Source organism: Poeciliopsis prolifica, unplaced genomic scaffold (assembly GCF_027474105.1).
Source record: "Poeciliopsis prolifica strain line A6 unplaced genomic scaffold, Auburn_PproV2 SCAFFOLD002, whole genome shotgun sequence".
Taxonomy (NCBI): Eukaryota; Metazoa; Chordata; class Actinopteri; order Cyprinodontiformes; family Poeciliidae; genus Poeciliopsis; species Poeciliopsis prolifica.
In genome coordinates, this window is record NW_026562377.1 from 13,169,714 (window position 1) to 13,196,427 (window position 26,714).

Consider the following 26,714-nt stretch of genomic DNA (forward strand, 5'->3'; position numbering starts at 1 on the left):
GAGAGCAGCTTGTACACCTCACTTTCACTGTTGTAATTACAGAATAAACCACACTGCTCTTTTTCCTCCATGTCATTTGAAATAGTGGATTAAGAGCAGATTTGAAGCTTGGCCATCTGTGTTTTGAAGCAGAGTGTGCTTCCTTATCTCATCTCAACCATCCACCTCTCACACAGCTCCCAGTCGCCTTTTTTACTCTCCAAGCCTGAGAGGTTGTTCGGCTTAGGGCCCTGAAACTGGGTCATCTGGGTTTTGCTGGACACTGGAAGCAAAGCTGCCTCGGCCACACACAGGTAAGGGAAAGGGGCTTTGAGCAATAGGTTGGATAAGTGACAAGTATGAAGTTCAGGATGGAACAAGGCAGCCCAGTTGATGGCAGAGATATTTTTGGACACTATCTGAGGGTTGTGGTGCCAGACCTGCACTGCCTCTTTGCTCTCGTCTGGTTTCGGGAGCCAAGGCAAAGGCCAGAGGGCTCAGAGGTCAGGCCCGGCATCTCCTCTGCTGACAGACGGGACGAGGAAACTGTACAGGACGCTACCGTTGTAGGTCTAAATAAAACTGACATGGCTTTCCTTCCATAAACACACACGCAGCGAAGCACAGGGGCCAGGTCTCAGGTCAAGATGGAACAAGAAAGACCGTCTGGGTACACACTCTCATTACAGTGGCGAGTGACAGGTCAGGGGTATCGCCCGTCCGCGGGGGCTTCTGCTACGAAATGTGATAGTGCTCTGAGGTTAAACCGGATAGCCTGAGAGCAGCTCGAGTAATGGATGGCAGGTGGACAGGAAGTTTTTATCCATTACTGTTTTGCAGCGCATACATGTTGTAATTAGTTCAGCCTAATTCACCCGACTTCTTTTAACCGCTTACATTATAATGAAATACAATCCAAACCTGCACTAAATTAGGAATTAAAAAATGCATCTCCGTAGGGATTTTTTCAACAAGCAATTTTTATACAATTCCAGAGAAACCCAAACAATAAAAAAAAACAAAGCTAAACCAAAATATTTAGATTTCCCTTCCCTTTTTGAATTTCTTAATTTTAGCTATGATTAGAAAAATAAGAATAAGAATGATTAAATGCTCTTTCTAAAATATTACTGTGTTTTCAATTATACCGATGTCAGTCTTCATGTGAGTGAAAGAAAAGATAATCTGGCATTTTCTTCTCTTCTCAAAACACAGTAGGGGTGTGTCAGCGTATGTTTGATGGCCTGCATCCAGACGCCAGAGTGTCATTCCTTTACTGCAGGGAATGAGGGTCAAAGTAAGGAAGCCAGCACTGTAAACATTGTGTCACAGCAAGACAGTGAGTTGTTGACGAGCGAGGACCACAAGAGTGTCCAGTAAAACTCAAAGTGATATCTTGAGGTAGATTTATACACCATTAAATGTGTCACTGCTCGCCGACTCATTATCTGTTTAGCCGGCGAAACTGCGCTGGTGGTGGAGTTTTGCATAGACGTGGAGAGCTCACATCTTACGGGGCATAAAAATATATGCACTCAAGGATAAAATGACTTGCTCCTGCTGTGCGTCTCCATGAGGTCTGCTGCTGCTTTCGCTTACAGTAATATGGATAAAGCTTTGCACTGACGGTAAAATGGGTTTTCTACTAACAACCCATTTAGTAGAAATTACTGAAAGTCCTGGTAAGGATGAGTAAAAACAAAACTTGAACTACAAAAAATATTTTTACTGTGTTTGGAGAGATAAACAAATGTATATAAAGGGTGTAAAGATCTGAGAAATACTTAATTTTAATAAAATTTTCTTTATAATCTATGCTTTACTTTATTGTTCCCCAACTTTAAATTTGTAAATCAGCATTTTCCATTCCCCTCTGATATGTGATATGTAACATAATACTCATTTCTTCTTTTTTACTCTTAAAAAAAATTATCAGCCTGTCATTCAAATAAGGTAAAGTTAACATGGCAAATTCCACATGGTTTATAATAAAACAAAAAGTATTTTTTTTATTTTTCATTATTTTTGCTAAAGACATCTGAAACTTTTTAAGAGCAAAAATAGACCTGATTGTATGCGTGCACACGGTCAAACCAACGTTTTGTTTAATGATTCAATGACAACTGTCAGTCTTCTTTGATTCCCTTGTGTTTACAGTATTTGATATAATTTAACTAATCAATACATCTGTCAAAACATGAGAACATCTTACACACAACCCTCCTCAGGTTGACCCCAGTTTAAATCAGATGGAAGTCTGGGCCTTTAAAACTTTAATTCTTCATTCAAGACATCATTCTTTTGTTGATTTGGATTAAGGCTTGAATAATGAATCTATCTTCTGCTTTACTTTCCAGCAGAGGCCTGGAGGTTTTTGTTCAAAACGAACTTGTGATTGTTTTTATGTCAAACTAACTTTTTGAAAATGCGGGCCAATTTTGAGTTTGGTTTCATCAGACACATTATTCCACAGGCTGTAGGGAGATTTTTAACCAGGAATGGATTTTTTTTCTTATTTGTTAGAATTATGTCTTATAATCAAACTCCTGTCAAAGTTAAAGTGTATAACATTTTAGTAAATGCATGCAATGAAATTGTTAGATTAAGGTGGAAAAATAAAAGAGTTCCAGTTGCAAGATTTCAAATTTATTAAAGCAATAAATCAGAGCATGAAATCGTTTAAACATTTTATTGCTATGTAAAATTAAAAATCCTGTACATTCAATGAAAAAGTTCTACTTTTAAATAACACAAAATAAAATTAGGCAAAATGAAAAAAAAAAAAAACAAATGGCATCATGATGAGGAAAAAATGGGGACACTTCAATTTTTAGCAGTTTCATCACAGCATTAAACACAAGTTAAAATGGTTAAAAGTATGCATACTGTACTGTTTAGTACAGACTATTATTTTTATAAGTCATACACACTGAAAGTAGAATCCTAAACAAATTATATTTCTATGTATTAACATAAAATGTCTAGAATTGAGGTCCTGCATTGGGCCAAGACATATTAGCCTAAATGAAATCCAACATATGAACACATCTGTGAAACCCCTGGCACTTGCATCTACAGTGCTTGTGGACAAAGGCTGCAGCTGCTTCCCGCATAAATCACTCCTGTTACAGTGCAGCGAGTGAGAGCCGATGAGTCTACTCAGTCAGCGTGTTAACAATCTGAATCGTGATGCACATCCTTGCTGTCCTCAAAACAGCAGCACTGGGGATAACAAATGTGAAAATGAAGAGTCCTCCCCATGACAGCAGAATAATTAATGACAACACAGAACTTCAAGTATATCCCAAACGCAGCTCCTTTGTGGATCTAAAGAGACTAAAGGCATGCATTCTCTATTAATGTGCAGCCGCTTTCACTTTCTGTGACACACTGCAAAGTGGATATCAGGAGCTAGTGGGTGCTCTTGGTGAGGTTTGGCTCGTCATGCCGTGACTTTAAAGCCAGCTTGTGTTCCAGGAGGCAAAAAGGCTTGGCTTACTACATTGACATTCAAAACGCTTTAATTGGGCTGCACTTAATCTCACACAAGTAGAAACAAAACAGTGTTAGCATTCAAAACACCAAGTTCTTTGCGCATCACCTCTTTCGCAGTTAATTAATTTGAGCTGCATGATAAACAACATAAAGTGACTGTTATTAACGTAAACCATCTGATATAAATTGTGAAATAAATTATAATCTGAGTACAGAAATAAAATTACTAATTAGGAACAGCAAAAATAAGCGTTCTACATCAACGTATTCAAATAAATCAAAGCTTTGTTGACGTTATTCCCAGACTGCATTCTGCAGAACTCACTGCATTTGTGAAATACCTTACAAAATAAATAGTTACATAAATAAATAAATCTTGCATTGTTTATTCATTGTTAATTCTTCCTTTTACAGTACCATGACTTGAAACTGTACAGTGAAATATATTACAGCAGTTACAATGAAGACAGAAGAGTGAAGCCGCCTTCTGTTATTACTGGTGCTGAGGAGAGGGATACAGGAAATGGTTAGCTGGTCTGAAGAAGATAAACGAAACTAAAACATTCTACAGTAATCCCAAATCATCCAGCATTTTCTTTTTTCTGTTTTTTTTTTCTTTTGATCTTCCACAAGGTGATTGGGATGGGCTGAGACCCCACCCAGTGTCCAGAGCTGCCTCAAATTCACATCCATACTGGGATTACTAAGATCTGAGTTTGGCTTGGGTGGAAGTCATGGAAGAGGTGAGAGGTGGGGGGGAGGGTTGAGGTCAAAAGGCGAGGTTTCGGCAGCCAGGCTTGCCACGGTGACCTCAGAAGTGGTCCATCCTGGCGGCGTAAAGGCTGCGGGAGCGTGGCATGGCCGTGGAGGGGCGGCCAAAGCTGGACGAAGGCCACTTCATGTTGAACTGGGAGGTCACTGGCAGCAGGCACCTGGACAGACGGACACGAACGAGGGATGGAGGGATTAGGGGAAGAGGATGAACATAATGAGAGGATTAGTCCCGCAAAGGTCACAATTTAGAGGTCGGGGCGCTTTGATAGGCACAGAGACGGCATATTGCCCACTTTTCATACATTGATCTTTATGGCCATCTTCATTTGCACAGCTCAGTTTTAATAATGGCTGGGGGAAGTCAAGATATAATGACACCTCTTAGTTTGAAAAAAGGAAAAAAGAAAAAAAGGAAAACCTAGACCTTAAAGACAGCGATCCACATAATCACAGGCATTTCATGAAGGACATGTAACAAGAGTTACCATTACCGCAAGATAAGATTTTTCTAAAAATATCAGATAATGTTGATTTTTTTTTTCCATGTACAGTGCAGCAAAATGTGTTTGATGCCGTTCAGATCCATTTGTTGTTGTTTTTTCCTTTTTGTTGTTTTTAATTTACTTTTTTGGCACGTGTAATTATTTAGATCATCAAAGAAGTTTTAATATCAGACAAAGATAACCTGACTTAACAAAAAAGCATTTTCACATAGTGATTTTGTTTATTAGGGGAAAAGAACTATCCAAATCAAAATATCCATGTGTGGATAAGTAATTGATCCCTAAACCTAATAACTGGTTGCATTGGAGGCAACAAATGTAATCAAGCATTTGAAAAGATGCTTGATTTTCTTAACATAAATGACCAGTTCATGTTCAAGATCCTGCCATGGCTTACTGTTTGAATTAAAGTCTCAACTTTGACTAAGACACTCCAAAACCTTAATTTTGCTTCCATTTGGAGATGGTGCTGTGCACTGGATTATTGTCCTTCTGTATATGTCAATGTTGCTAGAGTTGATAACCAGTCACTTTCCTTTTGGGTTTACTTTTCTGGTAGAATGCAGATATGTGGTTCTATTACAGCAGGTCACTCAGGTTCTGAAGAAACACAGGAGACAAACAATGTGCTGCACTACCAGCACATTGTTATTGATTTTTTAGCTAAAAACATTTTATTTTATTTTGTGGCTGTTCATACTACTAATTAAACCTGACCACAATCACAACTTCTGTGCGTACAATTTACAATCCTAAAGTGAACTGTATGCTCAGAAGAGGAACGCTGACATCACACAGCAGCACACTGTGCAACTTCTGTAGTGAAAGTCTGTTTGGATGTGTAGTTAAAGTCAGGAGTGATGGGACTGTGAGGTGATGTGCTAAAATTTCAACCATTTCTTTACATACAGATGTATTGTGTGGCTTCTACTGGTGTCAACAGGTGATGCTCATCTCATATTAACTACATAAAATGAGTGAGGACCATTCAAACTGCAGACGCTTTGAAAACATTGGGATAAGTATGGCACAATCAGATTCTTTTGGGGGGGTAAAAAGGTCAGAACTGGACCGCTGGTTGAACATAGGTCACATATGGGGAACCAAATCAGATTTGGGTTGCAGTCAACTGCTGTGTGAAAGTAGCCCTAGTTTGACGTCACACGTAAAAGAGCAAACAGTTTCCATAAAATATTCCACTTTTGTCTTTCCTGTCTAGAGAATGTTACTAAATGTTTTGAGGATCACACAAGGTCAGGAAGGGCTTTAAAATTTGTGTGTTTTATCATCTCCTTTGCCTTTTATTTGAGAGCAATCAGTCAAGAAAGCAGGTTGCGAGAGAAAGGGCAGACATGCCGCAATGTTTGTTGGGCTGGAACTCGGGCCTGTGACGGCTGTATTGAATACCGAGACCTCTTTATATGGGTTGCATGCTCTACCACCTGTCCCACCGCAGAGTCCCTGCAGGGTCTTTAATCTTGAAGCTGTTTTGCCCATCTTTTTTTTCCCCCCCGCAAAAAAAAAGTTTTTCTTGGTTCTAGTGACCTTAACTTGACAGTTGTCAGACAGGAAAGCAAGTTGAGAGAGAGAGGAAAGACATGCAACAAAGAATATCGGGCTGGGACTCAAACCCATGATGGCTGCGTCAAAGACAAAGGCGTTCGCGTATGGGCCAATTGCTCCACCCTTGGGCCCTGGCAACTCCCATTACTTTGTTTCCTATTGTTGAATCATCATTAGTCAGGGAAAATGTGATTTTTTTTTTATGACTTCATGTCACTGTCAATGCAGCTTCTGAGAAGTTTTGGGAGGCTGTGTACTCCTATGACAGTCCTCCACGGCTCCATTTAGGAACCAAAGTCTTAAACATGAACTTGTAAACAGACCTACATGTCATGTCAAATTTTAGAATTTTTTTAGATTGGGGTATGATGTTTTGGTTTTGGCTAGTTTGGCTTTTAATAGTGTTATTTCCCTTGACCATCCTGCGGTCTTTGCCTCAGTGCTCAGGAGAATGCAGCAGATGTCACAGTCATCAAGAGCATGGGTGTGTGAGGGAGTGTCCTGTCAGACCATCACTTCCCAAAACAACACAAATAAGCCTTTGAAAAAGAGCACGCAGGGTCAGTGCAACACTGCAGTATGCCTGTACACAGGTTAAGAAGCTCTTAGGGTTCAACGAACCCTGTCTCTTTAGACTGTCAACATTTTCAAATTTTGTCTTTTACAAAACTAACACGATATCTTTCTCTTGATATTAAAATGTGATGATCTAAAACATTTGAATGTGCCAAAAATTATTGACTGAATAAATCTTTAAGGTGGCAAATACTTTTTCAAACGTGGTGTTAAATAAATTCAAATCCCTCAAAATAAATAGTCTTCTGCAAATAAACGAAGTAACTAAAATGGACAATGTCCTAAATGCCAAATATAGAGAGCAAAAACAGATTAACTGTACATAAGCTGTAGGGGTAATGCATTGCGACTCTTTGGGGCAGTTTACTTCGAGTTTTTCTGTAATTTGACCCTTAAAGTTTCTAGAATCAGGAACAGAAAATCCTCACCTATCGTTCCGAGGCACAGACGTCAGTACCTTTCTAAGACTTTTCTATGACACCTTCCACCGAGACAGAGCAGTGAGGCAGCTCCTGCTAACAGCGTTCCAGTACCTGAGAATGAGACCAGTATCAGGTTGAGATAGAGTCAAGGAGTTGTGGGAGGTGGGGAGGTTCTGGACCCGTCCCCGCATCTGCCCTGGTTGCTTTAAATGAGTTAGATACGGCTGTCGGAGCAATGTCAGATGAGGTGATCAGATCCTGGGGAGGGTTAACGGAAGCTTAGGCAAATGTCGGGGTACTTACTTAAAACACATGAGATGGAGAGTTTTAAAATTCCACTTTGATAAGTATGAGCAGCGATTTGAATTTACAGGCTTTTCCAGAAAACTTATATCATTGAATTATACATTCAGTGACCCTATTTTTTACATCTTCAGTGAGGATTTTTATTTAATAAAAAAAACATCTAATGCTCGTTTAGTTAAACAAGTACAATGGTCATGAGAAGGAGCTCCCCGTGGAAGTGTTTAAGATGTGACAATCTAATCAAAAGGAACCCATTGGGGCTGAGGATTAGAGTGGAGGAATAATATCTTCTTTAAACCATGTGTAGCGATAGCACATTTTTCTCTGACAGCTCTCGTTTCTTGTGAAATAGCTCTTGGACAAATTAGCTGAGCAGCTTCTCCCAAAGTCGACCGGAAAGGAGAAGAAGAAGAAGGAGAAGAAGAAGGAAAAAAAAGAAAATAAAAATGTCGCTAAGGGCATTCGTATCAACAGAGCCTCAAACCCCAGAGAGTTAGGAGGGGATTCATATTAAATTGATTTAGTCCAATGAGAGTGTCCTTGAAACAGCTTCAAGTGGGTTGTATGGATCCCTGAAGCACAGTCTTCATCTACCCCTGGACTGGGTGAACAATGGCTCAGTGTGACACTTGTTCTAAAAGTTTTGCACTTCAGCTTCTGAGAGGTAGGGAAGTTCTGCTTTCACCCTTTCATACATCTATTATGCAGCCTAAACTGCTTTTTCTTCCCCTCTACATCAAATAATTTCGCACAAATATTTAAATGTTACAAATGGACTGATTTTTGCCTTGTCTTGTTTGTTTGTTTTCCCATTGCTCAGCTCCATGTCTTCCCCAAAAGTCAGCATGGAAAAGGAAGAAAGAAAGAAAAATATTGAACATTCATGTAGGGCTGAGTGTGTGTTCTTTGCAGTTCCTCTGCAATTCACTTTGAGAATATTCAGCTCATAAAAAGAATCTCTCTGGCAGTGGTGAGATGTGGGGAAGGCAGAGCGCCTCTCACGTCCAAGCGGCTGCTGTCTCTGCAGGCTACATTTAATTGGACCCTCGTTCGGCATCTTCCAGGTTCGTCCTCCTTTTGATCACAAAGAAGGCCAGAGGGGGAGGCTTGTTCATGCACTTGTGCTTTTGCTTAAATCCATCAACAGAGACATGAGCTGCGACTTAAAGATGCAAAGTTGCTGTAAACTACTGTGTCTCTTGACAGGCCAGACTATAGTCATCCATTGGGATGTGAATGCCACAGTGTGTTGAGAGAAGGCCAGAAAAAAACAGCATATCATGACTAAGGACGGACGGGGAGACTGCAACGACCGCTGACGCAATCATAAACCAAGAGGCTTTGGCATCTCAAAGGTTATTCGCTGCCCACATTGAGCTCAACACCTCAATTAGCTCTAATTACTGCCACACTTTTCAGACAAATGAAAGTTAATAGAATTTGAAACTTTTGTCATCATGAGAAAATTAAGTCTTTTGGTATTGCCAGTAATTCCAGGCTTAACAAGAAAGTCATTAGTAAGGCTATTTGGCTACTTCCTCTCATCAGCCCACACAGGCCCACTGAGGGTCCTCCAGCTCATGAGGGTTTTGACACACTTGATCAGAGCTCTTCACACAGAGGGGATGTGTTTGAAAAGGAGCAGGCAGGTGTGGTCAGAAACCCGGTGGACCCCAGGTAAAAGACAAACTTTGATCCACATGGAATGCTGCAAAGAGGAGACTTAATCTGTTCACACATTGGATACATGAGAGAAAAGATGATTTTGAAGAAATCAAGTAGACAACACTACCCAGTAAAAGTATTCATTCCCTTGGATTTCAAGTTCAATCAGATTTTACAGGGTATCTGTTAACATCATTTACAGACTATTTGTAGCTGCAGGTATAGGTACTCTGTAACAGTAAGGTGACCCTCTCCCCCATTCGCAAGTCTTTTTTTCACCACTTGGTTGTATTTTTCATCAATCTTTCAATCAATTCTGAGCTTCTCTAGCCCTTCATTAAAATAAAATCCTCAGAGCATGTTGCTGCCACCATTAATCGAGTTGGGGAATGTGTTCACCTCATTCCAGTTTAGACCATGTTTTTGCTGTGTTCGATAGATGAATGGTGTAAAATTTAAAATAGGACTTCTTCCTGACTATTGAATGCCATATTTGTGGTTAGTAGTCCTGTCCAGGGATTTTCGCACTGGAGTTGTGGATTGGCCTCTTGGCTGGTTCTCTGTTTGTCTGGCCTGTTAGTTTAGGTAAACAGTTGTGACTTGGTAGATTTGCAGTTGTGCCAAACTCTTTCTATTTTCAGCGATAGAATGGACAGTGCTTTGTGAGAAATTCAAGGCTAGGGATTTATTTTTGTAGTTCAAAACTGCTTTAAACTGTGTTTATTTTTAAGATAAAATTACACACAGGTAGAATTTTGAATATATATATATATATATATATATATATATATATATATATATATATATATATATATATATATATATATATATATATATATATATATATATATATATATATAGGTATATAGTGTATCATAGTGTAAGGGATTTAATACCTAAGTAGGGAAGATTGGGGTAAGATGAGGATCACTACATCAAGGCAACCTTAGTATGATTGTAAAGTTACATGTTTGCATATATTTCAGAATATTGTAATCAGAACAAGTGCAGAAGACATAACTGTTTTCATATTATAGCTTGTCCAAAAAAGGGTGTCTCATGGCACAACTTATCCTGTGTATAGGGTAAGTTGAGCATAGGTTAGAGGTAAATTGAGCCGTATACCTATAAACACACACTTCATCCTATTTTTGTAAGGTCCAAGGTGTTGTATATCTGTTGTACTGTACCTTATAAAGGATGTCACCCTGGGCTTTTCTATCTAAGGTCCTGATCTTTGCATTCTGTGTGGGTTGTGAGGACTTAATAGACAGCAGTAATAGAACCCACCTATCACTCTTACCAACAAAAGTTTCATTAGGTGCAACTTTCTCAAAATTCAGTTTTAACTTGAGAGTTATTAAAAAAGAAAATGTGAAAAATGCCGCCTTTGTGATGAATTTGAATAATTACCTCAGACTTGAATCACTGCTTCTCGTTATTGAAAGTTTGGCATTAAAATATGCCGTTTATGAAACCAGCTCACTGCTTGAGCCATCTGGCTTCATTTCACAGCCCTGAAGGTTGCTGCCTTCTAAGGCAAACCAATGCTTCTTTGTATATGATCATGTTGAGGGCTGGTAAATCTGAAAGGTAATTCATGTGGAAATGAAAAACACCTGTGTCCTTTTGCCATTTTCTGCAAAACAGCCTTTCAAAAGCATCGTACATTTTATTAAACTTCCACTGATGTATAGGTTTACCTTTTTAAAGTTCAGAAACACAGCTCATATGTACATGATAAGGTTTATGTTTCGTCATTCATGTTTGGGTCATTTTAATGTAAAAGACAGGGTCAGTCCCTATAATCCACATTTTTTGGAAGCAAAATGCCAGCAGGCATGCGCCTTGAGCTAAAATATGATTTCAGAGTTTTTATATAGACCGTCACTTGGTCTTTCAGATGTAAATACAGCTAAAGAAGTCAACTTGAGGGTTTAGAGAGAGGGACCGCTATCGGGTCATGGCACAGGACATGAGCATGCACACCCATACACTTTCACATCCACACAGTTTAGCCTTTCATGTTATGCATATGCATCAATGAGAAAATAAAACCCTAATTGCTTCTCAGCCATCTGAAGTGGCAGCAGTGGCTTGTGCGCAGCCCTTCGCATGCCGATGAAGAGATGTGAGCCACTTGTGGAACTGCAAACCACACGTTATAAACCAAACTTTTTTTTTTTTTCCTGTCAACCTGTGACGGGAAGAGAGCGGTGCTTGGGTTGATAATGGCACAAATGCGGTGCAGGTGAAGCTCTCAGTTCCCACTGAGACACTTGTACTTCAAATGTTCTCAGGCTACAGTAGGATGCTCTTGATTAAAGCATTGTGTTAAAGACGTGGTGGCACTCGAGTGCTGTGCTGCAAACAGGTTGAATGTTTGCAGAATCGATTGAAAGTGCTCCAAACAGTCTGAATGTGATTTCTTCTCCTTATTTTTTCTCTTGCAACATATAGAAACAAATTTGGGGAACATAGTGCAATCATTAAACTGTCTCATTTTACTATTATAGTCTCAATATGGCTTTTTTTTTCTTTTGCTAATGAGAGAAGGAGAAGGACATCATGCCAGACTGGACATCATGCCAGACTGTTGGTTCTGCAGCCAAAGCAACCATCTTCGGGCAAGTTTGATCAGGCCTTCATTGAAATGTTGAAGTGGTGGCACCAACAGAAAGCAGTGAGAAGAGGCATTGTTGCAGGATGAAGGGGGGTGGAACTAAACCAAGCAGAGACCTGAGTTGAGGGGCGAAGAGACGGAAGAAGAGGAGGTAGAGGAAGCAGCAGCGACAGCAGCAGGAGGGGAGCCATGGGTGGAGGTTGGTCCAGCAGCAAATGGAAAGCTTTTTTATACAAAGATATATAGACAGAGGAAATAAGGAAAGACAGACAAATGCAAGCTTAAAGCTATCCGAAAGGATACCTTCAGCAAACATGTGGTTCTGAGAATGATCAGATCAAATAGAGAACATATTTGCATTCACATACTCAAAAATCAGTTCAGGCAAATTATAAAAGAACGTCAGAAGAGATAAAGCATAGAAACACCACATACCTTTTAACAGTTAAGGTTTTTATACACTAGAAGCAAAGTGATAGCTTGTTAAAATATGTGGAAGGCTTATGAATCATGTAAAGTGAGGGCGCAGGAAAAAAAAAAAGAGAAAAAAAAAGCTCTCTCTCGTAAGGTCATTTGCTGCTCAGACTCATCTGGGCTCTAATTGAATTAAGAAGGCCTCCAGAGGCCCCAGGCTAACCTGAGCGCTAATCTGTGGGCCATTATTTCCTGTTAACGGCACGCTCCCTCTCTCTCCCTGCTCCCAACTCGGCTCCCGCCCTGTCTGACGGGCCCACAGCATGTGTGATTTAAAAGTTCACTCATTCCAAACCTGAGCCGCTGTTCCCTGTGGCGATCTGCGTTAAAAATAGAAAGAGGCTGATTTTTGCTTGTTTGTTTTTATCAGGGGTTGCATGAAGAAGATGATGGCTGCAAGGCTCCGCAGAGGGGGAGTGGGGGAAGCGGAAATGTTTCCTGAAAGAGGTTTAATGATGATAGCTGTATCGTAACGCAGTGTTTGTCAGCGCCTTCCAAAGGGAATTTATTACTTGGCACTTGTGGGGCTTTAGACTGCTTTGATTAACACTCCACTTTGACCTAAATATCAGATTAAAACACCAAAATAAATATTCATCAAGGTTGTTATCTTTACACATGTTCAGCACTGCAGCAGGCTTCATTCATTGCCTCTGTGTTGTGTTTATTATCTGATTTATTTTTTACTACGCTTTTAAATTGTTCATGGCATTGCAGCAATCAGCCAGAGCATTAAAACCACCTGCAAGATACGGCATAATGAGCTGGACGCAGGACATCTGGGAATTTTCTTGTGATGTCATGTTGTTTTGGGTTGTGGGGAGGAGTTTGTAAATACAGACACCCAACATTGCATTATTATGACCTGATCAATGCCAATAAGATTGACTGGTTGTAATATCTCATTAAATTTTACACCTATATTTCTGTTCATTCTTATTATTTCACTTTGTAAACTAAAACATAGTGATCTTCACATTTAATAGATTAAGTAAGGATGGCGTCTTCCAACTGAATGTTATAATAAAACCAATTACTTTAGTGTTTACTGAGCCTCAAAAATGCAAGTTTAGAGGATCTGGCTCAGTGAATGGCTTCCAGCCTGAACAGCACTAATCCCCCTTGAACTTTTTCACCTTTTGTCACATTACAATCCCTAAGCTTCAATGTATTTCATACGTGATAGTTTAAGTTTGTTTTATGTTTTTTTTTATGTCTTTTTTCCATTGTTTTCAATGTTGACCAAAAAAGGACAAATGTGGTCCCATCTGATTTGAGCATACTGAGAATAAATAATTGCAAAGGAAATGACATGTTAGGACACACCCTCAAAGCTAAGGTTAGAGGACATGACACACGAGGGAACGCCCTTTTTAGTGCGTAACTTAGATAGAGGCTAACAATGGAGATCACAAAGTGTTCTTGGGTGCCATTTTGTTCTGCTAGCCCTTAAGGATAACATAAACTATGGATCGCCTCTATTTTGGTATTGATAAAAGGAATTCATGAATTCAATTCACTGACTCTTCTTCAACCTTGAACATCAAGAACTTTGCATGGAGAATGAATAAATTCTCCACAAACACCACATTGCACAGGTTTGCTGTTTCCCTTACAGGACTTGCCATAACCTGCAAACAGGATTTGTTATGGTCGTCTATTAGAAAATAGATTGGAGTGCCTGACCAATAGTTGCAATAGATTTTACCACCTGAGGTGTGGATCTCTGAAGCTCTTCCAGAGTAATCAGGGTCTCTTGTCAGGTTCTGTGTCTGAGAGTCTTCTTGGTTGTCATGTCTCTTTAAGTGCTCTGATATGTTTTTACAGGTTTGTAGCTGTGTCATACACTTTCCACTTTTTAGATAAGAGAACTGAACACAGCTTTGCAAAATGTACAAAGCTTGGGATTTTGTTTTGTAACCTGGGTTTAATATTCTCCACAAGTTTCTCCCTGACCTGTCTTCTGTGTTCCTTGATCTTTATGATCTTGATTGTTGAATAATGATCTTCAAAAAAAACCTCTGAGGCCTGTACAGAGTAACTGGATTTATACTGAGACTACATTATGCACAAATGGACTGTATTTATTTATTAACTGCCTTCTGAAAGCAGCTGGCTGCACTTTTTTAAAGGTGTCAGAGTAAAGAGGCTGGAAACAAATGCAAGACATTGCTTATATATATTTCTTTATGTTTCAAAAATTATTGAAAGCCATGTGACATTCTATCTTACTTTCCATTTTACAATAATAAACTACTTTGTGCTGCTCTAGCTTATAAAATTTAACAGTGAGGTTTGTGGTTGTAATGTGACAAAAAGGAGTAGAATACTTTTGCAAGGTAATGTAAATACATCTTAAAATTACTGGGCAGGTATGAAGTATATACACAGGTCATCAAATGAATCCTCAAGACCAAAACTCAACATTTTTATCTGCATATTATGGTTTCATTAGGCATATTTCTTATTTTTATGATTTTTAAGTAGCTTTTGTAAAGCAGTTTGAATTGCCTTGTATAAAAACAAGGCCATACAGATGAATGTGCCTTCCCTCCGAAGAGTGGAGGGCCCTGAGTAACTCATATTGCATCCTAGCATGTTTGTCAAATCTGTACTACAGCAGAATAATCCAGAGAAACTGCCAAAGTCCAAGAAATCTAAACATTTGAACCCACTTTTTACCTTGTATCATCCCATTCAGGACTGAAGCTTGTCAAAGTGCCACGTGACTCTGAGACAAACTTGTAAACGACTAACAGGCAGTCCCGGCACAGCTGGACGAGTCGGCGACAGCATTGCAGCTCCTGGGGTGATACCACATCGCTGCCCTTGTTGAAGATGATCTCCCACGACGAGCTGAAGAGCAGAGAGCCCAGTTAGCATACAAGTAATAAACATCACCAGGAAGCCTCACTTACAAGTTAATTATGTATGCATTATGACCACAGTGTAGCCTTTTTGCTGTTGATGAGTCCAAACACATCTGCATACGCTCTGAAATCTTCCGGCATGGGGATAAACCCAGAGGAGGGATGAAACAAATCCAAGTACAGTTAACCCTCCTAACAATCCTATACATACCCCTGACTGGGAGAGAGTTTCAAGAACTGAGACAGACAACCCCAGGGGGGAAGTTTTGATGTCTTCCCCTCTTCGCTCCTTGGGAGGTGGGACGTGCTTCCTCTGAAAGGGTTCAAAACTCTGTGTTTCCATTCTCCTCCTCCTAAGTCGTTTCTTAAAGCCTGCTGAATTCATTTCCCACAATAGCTGCTGGGCCGTTTGATTGTTGTTAAGTCCCTCAGATAAAATATCAAACAAGAGACAGAGAGGAGCAAGGAGGGGGTCTTCACCCTGGATTTAGAGGGTGCTTTTGGAGCAGTAACCGCCTCACTGTCTCTGCGTGATATGGGGCTCCCTGTTGGGTTCATCCATGTTAGAGCGTGCCACGTTGAAAGGAGGAGGCCAGGCGGTAGGCTAGAGAGCTAGCTGTATCATCCAAGACCACGCTGTGATCAGACAAAGATAAAACGAGGGGGGTGGGATCCAGCCTTGTCTATACTAATCCTTGCAGGCTAATGTCCCTCCACCCAATCCCTGCCATTTCAAACAAATTCTCCTTTTCCATCTTTCCAAATTCTCTCAGTCACTCTCTTAGACTTTGACTCTCCCTACTCTTATCAAGCGCTTCATCTCTGTCACCTGCTCACTCCCTCCCACACTCACCCTCAATTAGGACTCCAATGGAAGCAGGAGAGCAAAGTGGAGAGCTGTGGACGGCGGTTCGAATTACCCCCCTGAGCCCTCTGTGCCAGGGGGAACACGCCGCCGAACAACTGAACTGTAAATGATATGGAGACTAGGAGATGTGAGAAGGTCACACCTTTATCTCAAAGGAGATGAAAAGCCAGCAGTTCAGCAGCTGTCTGCAGGTCGGGGTGGTATATCTGAATCTTTCCTCTTGTTGTCTGATTAAAAGTGCTTGTAAGACTTCAGTTACAGGACAAACCCCGCCTGATCTCGATGTAAAGTTGTTGTTTTTTAGAAAAGTAAATATTACTGAAAAACATAAACCACAAGAAGACTTCAGATTGTCAGATAACAGCCTGAACTTAAGAGGCCTTCATTCACCTCCCACCCGATTGCATTCCTCCCTTTCTCTTTCTTCCTGCTCTCACCTGTGAATAAGCCCTGATTAGGCCCGGTTTAAGTGGAGAAAGTGCAGTGGGGTCTGCTTGATCTGTCAGTCACTCCACATCTCCATTTTTCAACCTGTACATTTTTTCTGAAGTCAGACTGACTGGAAATGCCCAATTGTCCCTGCTGTCAGTAAAAACTGGTTTATTGATGAATGGAGGGCTCACAGGCAAGGGGAATCTAGGCAGTGTATGAACCTCAAGTTATGGAGACAGAAGAGTGAATAAAGTAATAATTGGCTTGTTTCTGTTGACTGCAAACAATTCAAATTTATTCACGGTTTTCTGATGCTTTTTTTCTGTCTTTGTCTATTTGATTTCACTACAAATTCATCACATGTCTAAATCATTTTATACTTATTCTAGAAAAATAAATATAACTCAAGAGTTTTTGTAATTGATACTTCAAATTTTTAAAGTTTATCAGAAAGGTGAAAAGTTTTTTGTTTATGTTTTGCTCTTTCTATATGACTGACGTGACAAAAAGACAAATTTCTCTTAGCTAGTCTAAAATTGGAACAACTAGAGAACATGCCTTTCCAATAATGGAGATGTGTGTTGATCTTTATAAGCAAGTATTAAGTATGCAACAAGACAATAGTTGCCCATAAGAAAAGCCAAAGTATCTACTAAAAAGTTTAAAAGCTTAACAAAAAGCCAACTTTCTTTCCACCCACAGCAATGAGAAAGACAAGAGGAGTATAAAATATTCAAAGCTCCTGGCAGCAAATACTGTTTTTTTGAGGATAAAGTCTCCATAACAATCATTACACACTTTTCCACTAGGTTGTAATTTTGTTCTTAATTCGATTAAATGAAGGTTAAATGCAAAAATGAGAAAGATTGCAAGTCGACAGAATATTCAAGAGGCATATCAGGGAAACACTCATTCTGTCCCAACATGCATTGTTGATATGGTACTGTAATTTTAATTGGAACGGTTTGCTTTGATCAAATGAAATCAAAGTTTTCAGCAAGAAATACTGCAGGAGATTCTGGACTGAAACAAATAAATATGGTTCTGTTAAGCATGGTGGATGATCCGTAATGCTGTGGGACTGTGCCTTGTTGGAGTGCATGAACTCTTATTGTAAACCCAGGAATTTTTTTAATTAAAATGTGGCGGCCTGTGCTTGAATACTGAAAACAGATTATCATTGGTTTTCCAGCAAGATTACATGAAAGACCCAAAACAAAAATGGTTCACCAGACACAAAATAACTATTATTTTTTTCCTGAACATGCCAGCCCCAGCCCTAAATCATGGAGAAGATTTGTGAAATGAGCTGAAAAGATGAGAATACAAGAGATTACTCCAGACTGTGAAGCATCTAAAAAAGAAAAACAAAGAGGACTGATCAAAAATCAGTGATAGGAGAAAACGGGTGTCACGACTTCAGGTAGAAAAATATCTTGTAAAGGAGGATTTTTTTCCCTCCTACCACATAAAAGAACAGGAATTAAAAATAGATTTTTTACATTGTGATGAATTTAAAGCAAATCTTTGTAAGGCTTCATACCTGAGGTGAAAACAAATTTGAAGGACAGCGTATTTAGAATAGACCCACTGGTTTTCTGTTCAATATACTTCTAGTGGTGTTGCCTCCTTTGTTCATTTTAATAGAATTAATTTGTAGACGCAGCTCTAGTCAAGCTCAGACCAGCCTACCCGGTGTTGGAGAAGCAGCTCCAAAGGCCCTGGCCATGACTCCACAACAGTCGATTGAAGACGCGTTTAAAAAGCCGATAGAGGTGTAGGCTCTCTACATCCGGCTCCCTCCAGATCCGCTGCAACACCAAGCGAACGTTTGAACGAACAATGTCCAACACCTGAGGCAACCAGAAAGTAAATGTGAGATGAAGAGAAAAACAATAGTTACTTTAGGTTCAAAGTTGTACAAGTAAAAGGAATGTTTGTGGTAATGAAATACAAAATGACGTTTCCTATTTATATGCAGAACTTGGCATTTCTTGCAGTTGTAATTTCTTCCTATTTTTTCCCTGTTGATCTTACCATGAAATTAGCAATCACAGAGGCTCCCAAATTTACTCACCAACAAAGAGCAAGCTTGCATTTATGAATAAATCCAGAGAAAAATGCATATTCAACAACACAAACCGACTGAAGAAAAACTTTAATCAAATTTTACACTGTGCACTGACTATTTGAGCAGTTTAGTCAGTGCTTTCATAGAAGTCTCCATGCAAAGATACAAATCCAATGTCTTTGTGTGTGTGGCTGAGCTACAGCTAGGATGAAAAACCATTGGGGCAGACAGTGGAGAGCCTGGAAGAGGGCTAATTGCTGCACCAATGTCAGTCTTGGAGATAAGGTGTCAGAAGTTCCTGGGCGGTCCACAGACACCTTCGCCAGGCTTCCATCTTTCCCCCTCTTCCTTTTTCCTATCCCTTCCCACCTCACAACCTTCTATTTCTTCCCTTTTCTTCCCCTTTTCATCCCAGCTCAGAGCAGTGCTGAGGCTCTTTTGACTTTGATTCCTCGCTCCTCATTACTGAAGTGCTTGTCCGTCTGTGCATCCACGCATGTGTGTGTGTTTGTTATCGATGCAAAAGAAGTGAGATTTCCCCACAGCAGCATGAGGCGAACAGGGCATGCATGCGCTCTCAGACAAACTGATAGATGAGTAAACACACACAGATATGTCTTGGTATGGTAATCAGGCGGCAGAGCGGAGGGTGCTACGTTCCTGACCTCTGCCTGCTGCTCATTAGGCTGCTTCACTCCAAATAAACATGAGCTCACGCCACCGAGACCCACAGCTGAGCACAGCGGTGCAGAAAGCAATGGCTGAGAGATCACATCATTACTGACACGCCTACTGGATGCCATTTCACGTCTTGTCCCCTCTCCTGTTTTGTTTACATCTTTTTTGGTGGATCTCCCTCCAATGGTCTGACATGGTAATGATCTTCATGTTTGTCATGTTTTTTTCTGCTCTTTTTTTTTCCTCTAAAGTTTGATTTGGGGATTATTTTTTGTGTTTTAAAAGTTGTTCAAAAGCTTTCACAGAAATAGGTAGGCGCAGTGACATTTTGTCATGTTCGTTGGTTTTAACAACGTCTATTCCGTGCAAGGCGACGATATAGAAGCCCTGACAGCAAAGGCAGAGACAGGCCATTTATACGGACGTCAAAAGATAAATGAGCCCCATTTTTAACACTTTTAGACCTAACATCAAAAAAAAGAAAGGAATTATCATAGTGAATTGTGTCTGAAAGATAAATGTGTCCCACATTTAACTCTTTCACACCTAAGATAAAAAAATATAAATGAAGCATTATTTCAGAGAAATGTGTCCTAGACAGGCTTCAAAATAAACCTTTTTATTTTGAAACATCAGAAAACCAGGAAAGGGTGTTTCCTAAAAACATGTCAAAACTTTCACAATATATTTCGACAAAAACTTAAACCTAAACTGATCTTCAGAGTAACTTTCATGGGTACATGGACATAAGTAACAACAGATTTTTAAAAACACTCTGTCTTTATTTTCCCTAAATTAATTTTAAAAAAAAGATAAAGCTTTCCAGTTCTATTTTCTCTTATGATGTTTGATGACATGTTGGAAAGCAACACGTTTTTCTAAACTTTTACCAAATCAAACAAACATAAAAATACAATTTTATTTTCAAAAGTTTTCTTATTTCAAGTTCTTTTTTTGTAACATAGGTTTTGTATCAGGGTTCTGATTCAGACTTCAACTGCTTTGGCAAAGCAGTTCAGTTCATCAATATTCATCTCTTGTTAAAGATTCTGGGTCATTACAATGGTTTGTCCTAAATTATTCTATTTTAGATCTGGTTGTATGTTTAAGGTCATCATCCTGCTGAAAGGCTAATGTCCACCCAAGTTTAAATGTTTTTGGAGCCTGCAACAGGTTTTCTTCCATCACTGACCTGTCCAAGAGTAAAGCAGATGGGAGTCAGAATTTGAGCCTGAGGATTTGGTTCGGAGCGGGGAAAAGATGGTCTACTCATAAAAACTGTGGGGTTAAAAGTGTCTCGATGAAGAACCGGCTGAAAAAGGAAGTTCTTACAAGACATTCGCTGTGATCAAAGAACAAGATTCCAGATATAAGTGACTGAAAAACACATGCTTTTTTAGAGACAGGCTGCAAAGCTCTGTCATCTAAGAAGAGTTCAGAGTAGAGGTGCTGCTCCTTTGCATCAAAAGGAATCAGCAGAGGTGGTTGGAACATCTGATCAGGATCCCTCCTGGGCACCTCCCTCTGGAGCTTCTGTAGGCCTGTCCCTCTGGGATAAGGCCCTGGAGCAGACCCAAAACTTGCTGGAGGGACTCTGTCTCCCTTCTGGCCTGGGAATGACTTGGGGTTTCTCATAATGAGCTGCAGACGGTCACTGGGGAGAAAAATGTCTGGGATCCTCTAATAGAATTATTGCCTCACTACTTTCTCTTGGAAAATGAAGGACAATGGAAGGATGGACGAAATTTTAAATGGGACATCTTGTGGTTTTACTTTAACCACAAGATGCCAGTTAATCTATATAGGCAAAATCTTAGGAGTTCAAAACTAATAGTTATTCTGTGAACTAATTCTCCCACCTGAGTTTATGATCTCTTCAGCTCCTCCAGAGTTACCAAAGGTCTCTTGGCTGCTTGATTTAAAGCTATCTTTCCTCAGTTAGTTTTGGAATGGTCATTTCTTGCTAGATTTGTATTTGTGATGTAATCTTTCCATTTTCAGTTAGAGTAAAGCGTGGTCTTTGATTACAACTTATTGTTTTACAACCTACCCCTCCCTTGAACTTCTCATTGGCTTTATATCTCACTTGTCTGTTGTGTTTCTTAGATTTTCATGATGCTGATTGACTAATTAGGTGAACTCTAAAGGCAACTTTTTGCACTCATTTTTTTAGGGGCATCAGAGGGCGAATACACAACACCATTTCAGATTTTTATTTAGGAAAAAAAGAAAAAAAAAGGGAAAGTCCTGCATTATTTTACTGCCAGTTCTGGACTATCCTCTACTTTGTGTTGGTGTAAAATTTGAATAAAATACAAATTTCAGAAATTAAAATAGATGTGAATCATTTGCCAGTCACTGCATCGACATGAAAGATACAGTATATCTTAAAACAAAAGACTTAAAACAAAATTAATTAAGCACTAGCCAAGGAGTTTTGATTCTGCTTTGGGACTCACCTTCCGCTGTTTGGTCGAGTCCAGCTTCACCAACCAGTATGACGCCACCTTTGATTTATGGTATCTCCAGTTGTCGAGAATCTGTGCAGTGAGTATTAATTAATGTTAAAGCTTTGGAAATGCTTGTTACAAAGAAAAAGCAAATATATTATTATTAAAGACAATTTTATGAGATGTAAACTTCCAGTTGCATTAAACATTAACCATCCTCTCTGAGCGTTCAATGTTTCTACATGCCTGTTGTTTATGTAGGAACAGAAATAAAACTAATCAGATAAATTTATTCATCTTTTAAACTTATTTTTTAGACACTCCTTGTGTTCAGGACTTTTCTTTCCAAAGAAACACGAGGATAAAGAATAGCAAAATATTTCTTTACAGAAATGGAAAACAGAAAACATTTTACTTATATCAAAACAATATTTTGGATGGACTCATTATGGAAGACCTATCGCTTCACGTCTTCTTCAAATCGGTCCTCGTTACAATAGAGTTTTATGTTCAAACATGACGGCACCATTAGACACTGGATTCCTTGCACAATATTTGCCATATCAAGCTACACAGGAAAGAACAAGGTGACAGACTGGTTACAGCAGCACAACACAGACTGTCTTATCTTGTTAGTGCTTTGAGTCCTGTCTTTCTACTCTAATCAAGGGAAAGATTTTAAACCTTTACAAAATCACATGTCACTATTTGCTGTAACCAGAATTAGACTTTTTTTCTCTCTTTTATATGCATGACTCTTTTACAACCCTGTAAAATGGTAAAATCTAAAAAAAAAAAATCCTGCTTATGGAGGTTATGTTGAACATAAAATATAGTTGTATTTTTTTGATACATTTAAAAGCTTGGTAATTCTCATTTTCTTACTTTTAGAACCAGAGCCCATTGCTGTTGCTGTTAAGCCACATTTCCCCACTGATGTACTTATGTCACATAAGGTGCAAGATCCCCTGCGAAGAGGGCTCACAGTGGAAAGCTCCAGTGCAATTTACCTTTCTGTTCTCACACACACATATCCACATACAAGTGGGTCTCCAATATTATTTTAAAAATTGTCTTTTTGTAGGTTTGCTTTACCTCAGCCACTTGTTTAATGCTAACTGCAAGTACACAACTGGAATTCAGTATTTTTTGCATTGAGGGGCCATTTGTTTCAAAGACTAAACCTTTATGTTTGTCTTTTTAAAAAGACAATATAAACACACACAAAAAAAACTTTCCCTGCTGCTTTTAGTGAAAGATTAGGGAGGCAATTACTCAGATACAAATATGGATTGTGCCTAATTAAACCTGAACTGTGAATTATTACAAAAAGCCTCCCAACAAAGCTAAGTGAATACTCCTCCTTTGGGTTAAGGAGTAAACAGTACAGGTGTAGTCTCTCAGCTGTGCTTTCATTTTGCGTACAGATGTAGTGGTAATTGTCTTTCACAAAAATAGTTTGGAATCTGTGTTGCCTGTGGCAAGTTTTAATTTTAAATCATAACAAACACCTAAAATCCACTATTTGTTGATAAAAGTCAAAAGTCATGTCAAGGAAAAGATTTTTTAATTATTATTATTAATTCAGTAAAACAAAAGCAGGAGAAATTTGTATTACTAAAATTGAAATTGATAGTCAAAACTTGTGCCCCAGGTATCCTTAGATTTTATGCTATTTATACAACATATTTATACAATACGTTTCTGCACAGTGCAGAAACGTAGCTAAATCCTATGTAGTACATAGGAAAGCTTCATCTCAGTAAACTTGATCATCCCCAAAAGTGAATTTATCTATTTAATTCTAAATCAAAAAGTGTTAATCTTATATTTAAAAAAAGCAATAGCATAAAGAATTACATATTGCAGACTTCATTTATTTTGATGATTATGGCGTACATGTAATAAAATTCCCAAATTAATTTTCTCATTAACTTTGCTTTCACAGGTTCACACTTCTTTTGCATTGTAGATTCAAGATGAGCTTTACAATTTGCAAGGGAGCTTGATATTATGTGCCATTATTTTTATAAAATGAAACTTGACTATATTTTAGTTTCTCACTAGCTGATTAACAAATGTACATGGATAAAAATAGTTAAAATATGCACCATCTGCACATACAGATTTAAAATAGCAGGACATTTTTCTGTCATATTCCATGTAATTACAAAGTGATCTACACTGTGATAATAATCAAACCAGGGAACAAAGAAATTCAAAGCATGTCTTGGTTTCTTTGCTTTTTAGAATTTCCCTGTGTTTTTCCCCCCAGCATAAAACAATTCAAAAAGAAAATTAAATTAAATAAATGATCTGTTCTATAAGAAATCTTTACCCACCTCGTCTAGCACTGCCTCAGCCTCTTCTTCAGTCTTCCCCGGAAATCTGATCCGCATGGCAGTGAGCGCTGAGAGGGTCTGACGCACCATTTCGGCCTCCTGCTCCTTAGCCCTCATGTTTATCAGTGGTTCACCCTAAAAATATGTGCATGGCAATTTAGGACAAAACTACATATTAGATTTATTTTCATTTCGGAAGGTTAAAAAAAGCTACACATTTTTTTTAGTTGCAATGCCAAATAAGCTCTTGGCTAAATTTTGGTTGGATTTTCTTTTACAATTTTTTCCTCAGGAGCTAATCCAAAATTTGCTGGTTTCCAGGCATCCCATTCCAGTAGCCTAAGTTGTGTAGTGTACAAATTCAAACATTAAAATTATGAAATATGCGAACATTAAGAATTACTTGGGTGCTCCCATCTTAAAGTGCAGTTCCCTGTATGTTAAGGCAAAATGAAATGCAACACTGAGCTCACTGCATAAAATTCAGAAAAAATAATAACATGAATGCAAGTGAGATGAGACCTTTTTACATACAAAAAAGGTGTGAAAAAGGTATCTAAATTTGAGCTTATGTGAATTAGTCTACATTAAATTAAAATTGCTGCAAAGAAATATCATTTTCAAAAGTGTATTCCCTTTTCTTTCTACCTGGAAAAAACCCTAAAAAGAAATTAGTTAAAATGCAAATTTAAAAGTAATTCCTGACTATGTAAACTCTGCCTGGTTTCATTTTATTCAGCAATATTGAGAGAGGACAGGCTGTGATCGAGCAAGGTAATTTGAGAAGGAAGGCAGAAAGCAACAGATTGACACATTTGAAGGTCATTATTGTGGGCTGCAGTAACCTGATATACTGTATCTGTTTTAAAACATCAACATTACTATTATAGTCAAATGAAAAACAGAAAAAATTAAGGTTTACAGGTTGGACTAACAACTTAAAAATGAACAATATAAGCATATTTTATAATTTAACACATCAATGGTTTCTGCATAGGTATGTTGAGTATCCTACCAAATTAGAGTGGATAGTCCCGAGGCTGCTGCTGTGAGGCACACGGTGGGCGGAGCCACTACGACTCAGCGAATGAGAGCGAATCGCAGCGGAGCTCAGCGTAGCGGAGCTCGGCCTGGCGAGAGGCGTCGCCATCGGAATCAACGGAGGTGGCCTGGTGGAAAATGGTCGCATCTCATTGGGTGACGGGAGGGAAGCAATGCACCGCGGACAAGAGATAGAACGTCTGATTGGACCAGAAAGGGTTGGAGATACAGAGGGAGTTGTGCCTGTTTTGGGGGACTTGATTGGAGGTTTCCAGAACATGCGGCCTGTAAAGACACAGGAAACATTGAAACGAAAGTGTTTGAGATTGAGAAAACAGCTTTTCACTCCTCAGATTTCACAATGTCTTTGTCAGGCTTTCAAGCTCTCCTGTTTGCTTTGCATCATTTGGCACCTATGTCATGAGATGAAGTGTGACACACTGACCCAGCGGTTCAGCTTTTGTGTTATTAGCAAGTCTGTCTTGTGCCGTCAATGGCAGAAATTTAAAAGAAATCTGGTTCTTGTCAGGTCTGAGGGTAGATTAAGGAGCAGCTCTGTCTCAGACACACACACTCACAAGTAAGCACATAGAAAATTACACAGAAAACCATCACAGACTCGCTCTATAAACCTGGATACTGTTCCAGCTTGTCTATCAGCCAGTGTATTAGTGTGCATCCGTCGTAAAGCAAGCTTACAAGTATGTGTGCTTGTGTGTGTTTGTGACTGCAGAATCTTCCAAGGTTTGGTCAGTGCCAACTGTGAGCATTATGGAGCTTAGTTGTAGCAGTCCTTTGGTGGCTTGGTATGGAGAAGAACTTGGCAAGGTTGCTGTCTCTCTGCAGACACCCACACACACACGCATACGCTTTCACAAAAAACTTTACTCTTTTTTATGATTTAGCCCCTTATTTTGTGACAAATTGAATAGGTTAATGTAAGACTCCTCTCCTTGAGCACTATAACTCAGCCCACAATGCAACCAGAGAATTTTTGAGCCAAGGTCAGTGCATTGACTTCTGTGAAAAGTGTTCTCTTTTCTCACTTCTAAGAGCAAAAAAGTGATTCAGTACATTTGACTGTTGTGAACTGGAAGAAATGTATGAGGCTTATCACTCTTGCGAAAAAAATGTATAATTCTACATAAACCCTCAAGGTATTTTCAAGGTGTTTTACAAAAAGGTCTCTGCTTCTGCTTCCATCAAAATTCTCCTGTTTATTTCTATGCCTAACTTCACCCACTCCTGTTCTCAAGTGAGTGCTGTGGCCTTTTCCACCGGCTATTGCATTCCTGAAAAATTGTTTTACCAACAAACATGGCAAAATTAGCCATATTGCTTAACTCACAAATTAGGATTTTTCAGCAGCAATTAGGGAAGGAACACTGCATCGGGTAAGCATAACATCAAAGGACCTCATATCACCTTCTGAGAAGATCATACTTTAATTCTGACCTTTTTTGGATATGGATGTAAAAGAATTTGTTAAGTAATACTTAGGCACACTTAAAATAAGTTAAAGAGCCAATCAGTCTAACTATAACCATGGAAGCCTTCTTCAGAACAAATAAAACACGTCAAA

General features: G+C 39.1%; 1 protein-coding gene across 5 annotated transcripts in view; it reads right to left on the reverse strand.

The window, feature by feature from the left end:
• Positions 1-2,654: 2,654 nt before the first annotated feature.
• ttll7 (tubulin tyrosine ligase-like family, member 7) overlaps positions 2,655-26,714 on the reverse strand; it is an 85,450-nt gene continuing 61,390 nt past the window's right edge. For 3 of the 5 annotated variants that reach the window (XM_055051268.1, XM_055051276.1, XM_055051284.1), the window contains exons 16-21: positions 25,107-25,417; positions 24,092-24,226; positions 21,759-21,839; positions 18,243-18,403; positions 15,063-15,236; positions 10,177-12,129 (exon numbers count right to left, since the gene is read on the reverse strand). In XM_055051268.1, the coding sequence (XP_054907243.1) occupies positions 12,006-12,129; positions 15,063-15,236; positions 18,243-18,403; positions 21,759-21,839; positions 24,092-24,226; positions 25,107-25,417 (986 nt within the window). In that variant the 3' untranslated portion in view covers positions 10,177-12,005. Of the gene's footprint in view, positions 4,407-7,318; positions 7,424-10,176; positions 12,130-15,062; positions 15,237-18,242; positions 18,404-21,758; positions 21,840-24,091; positions 24,227-25,106; positions 25,418-26,714 lie in introns of those variants that run through there. The other 2 variants (XM_055051303.1, XM_055051294.1) reach the window with 2 other exon arrangements.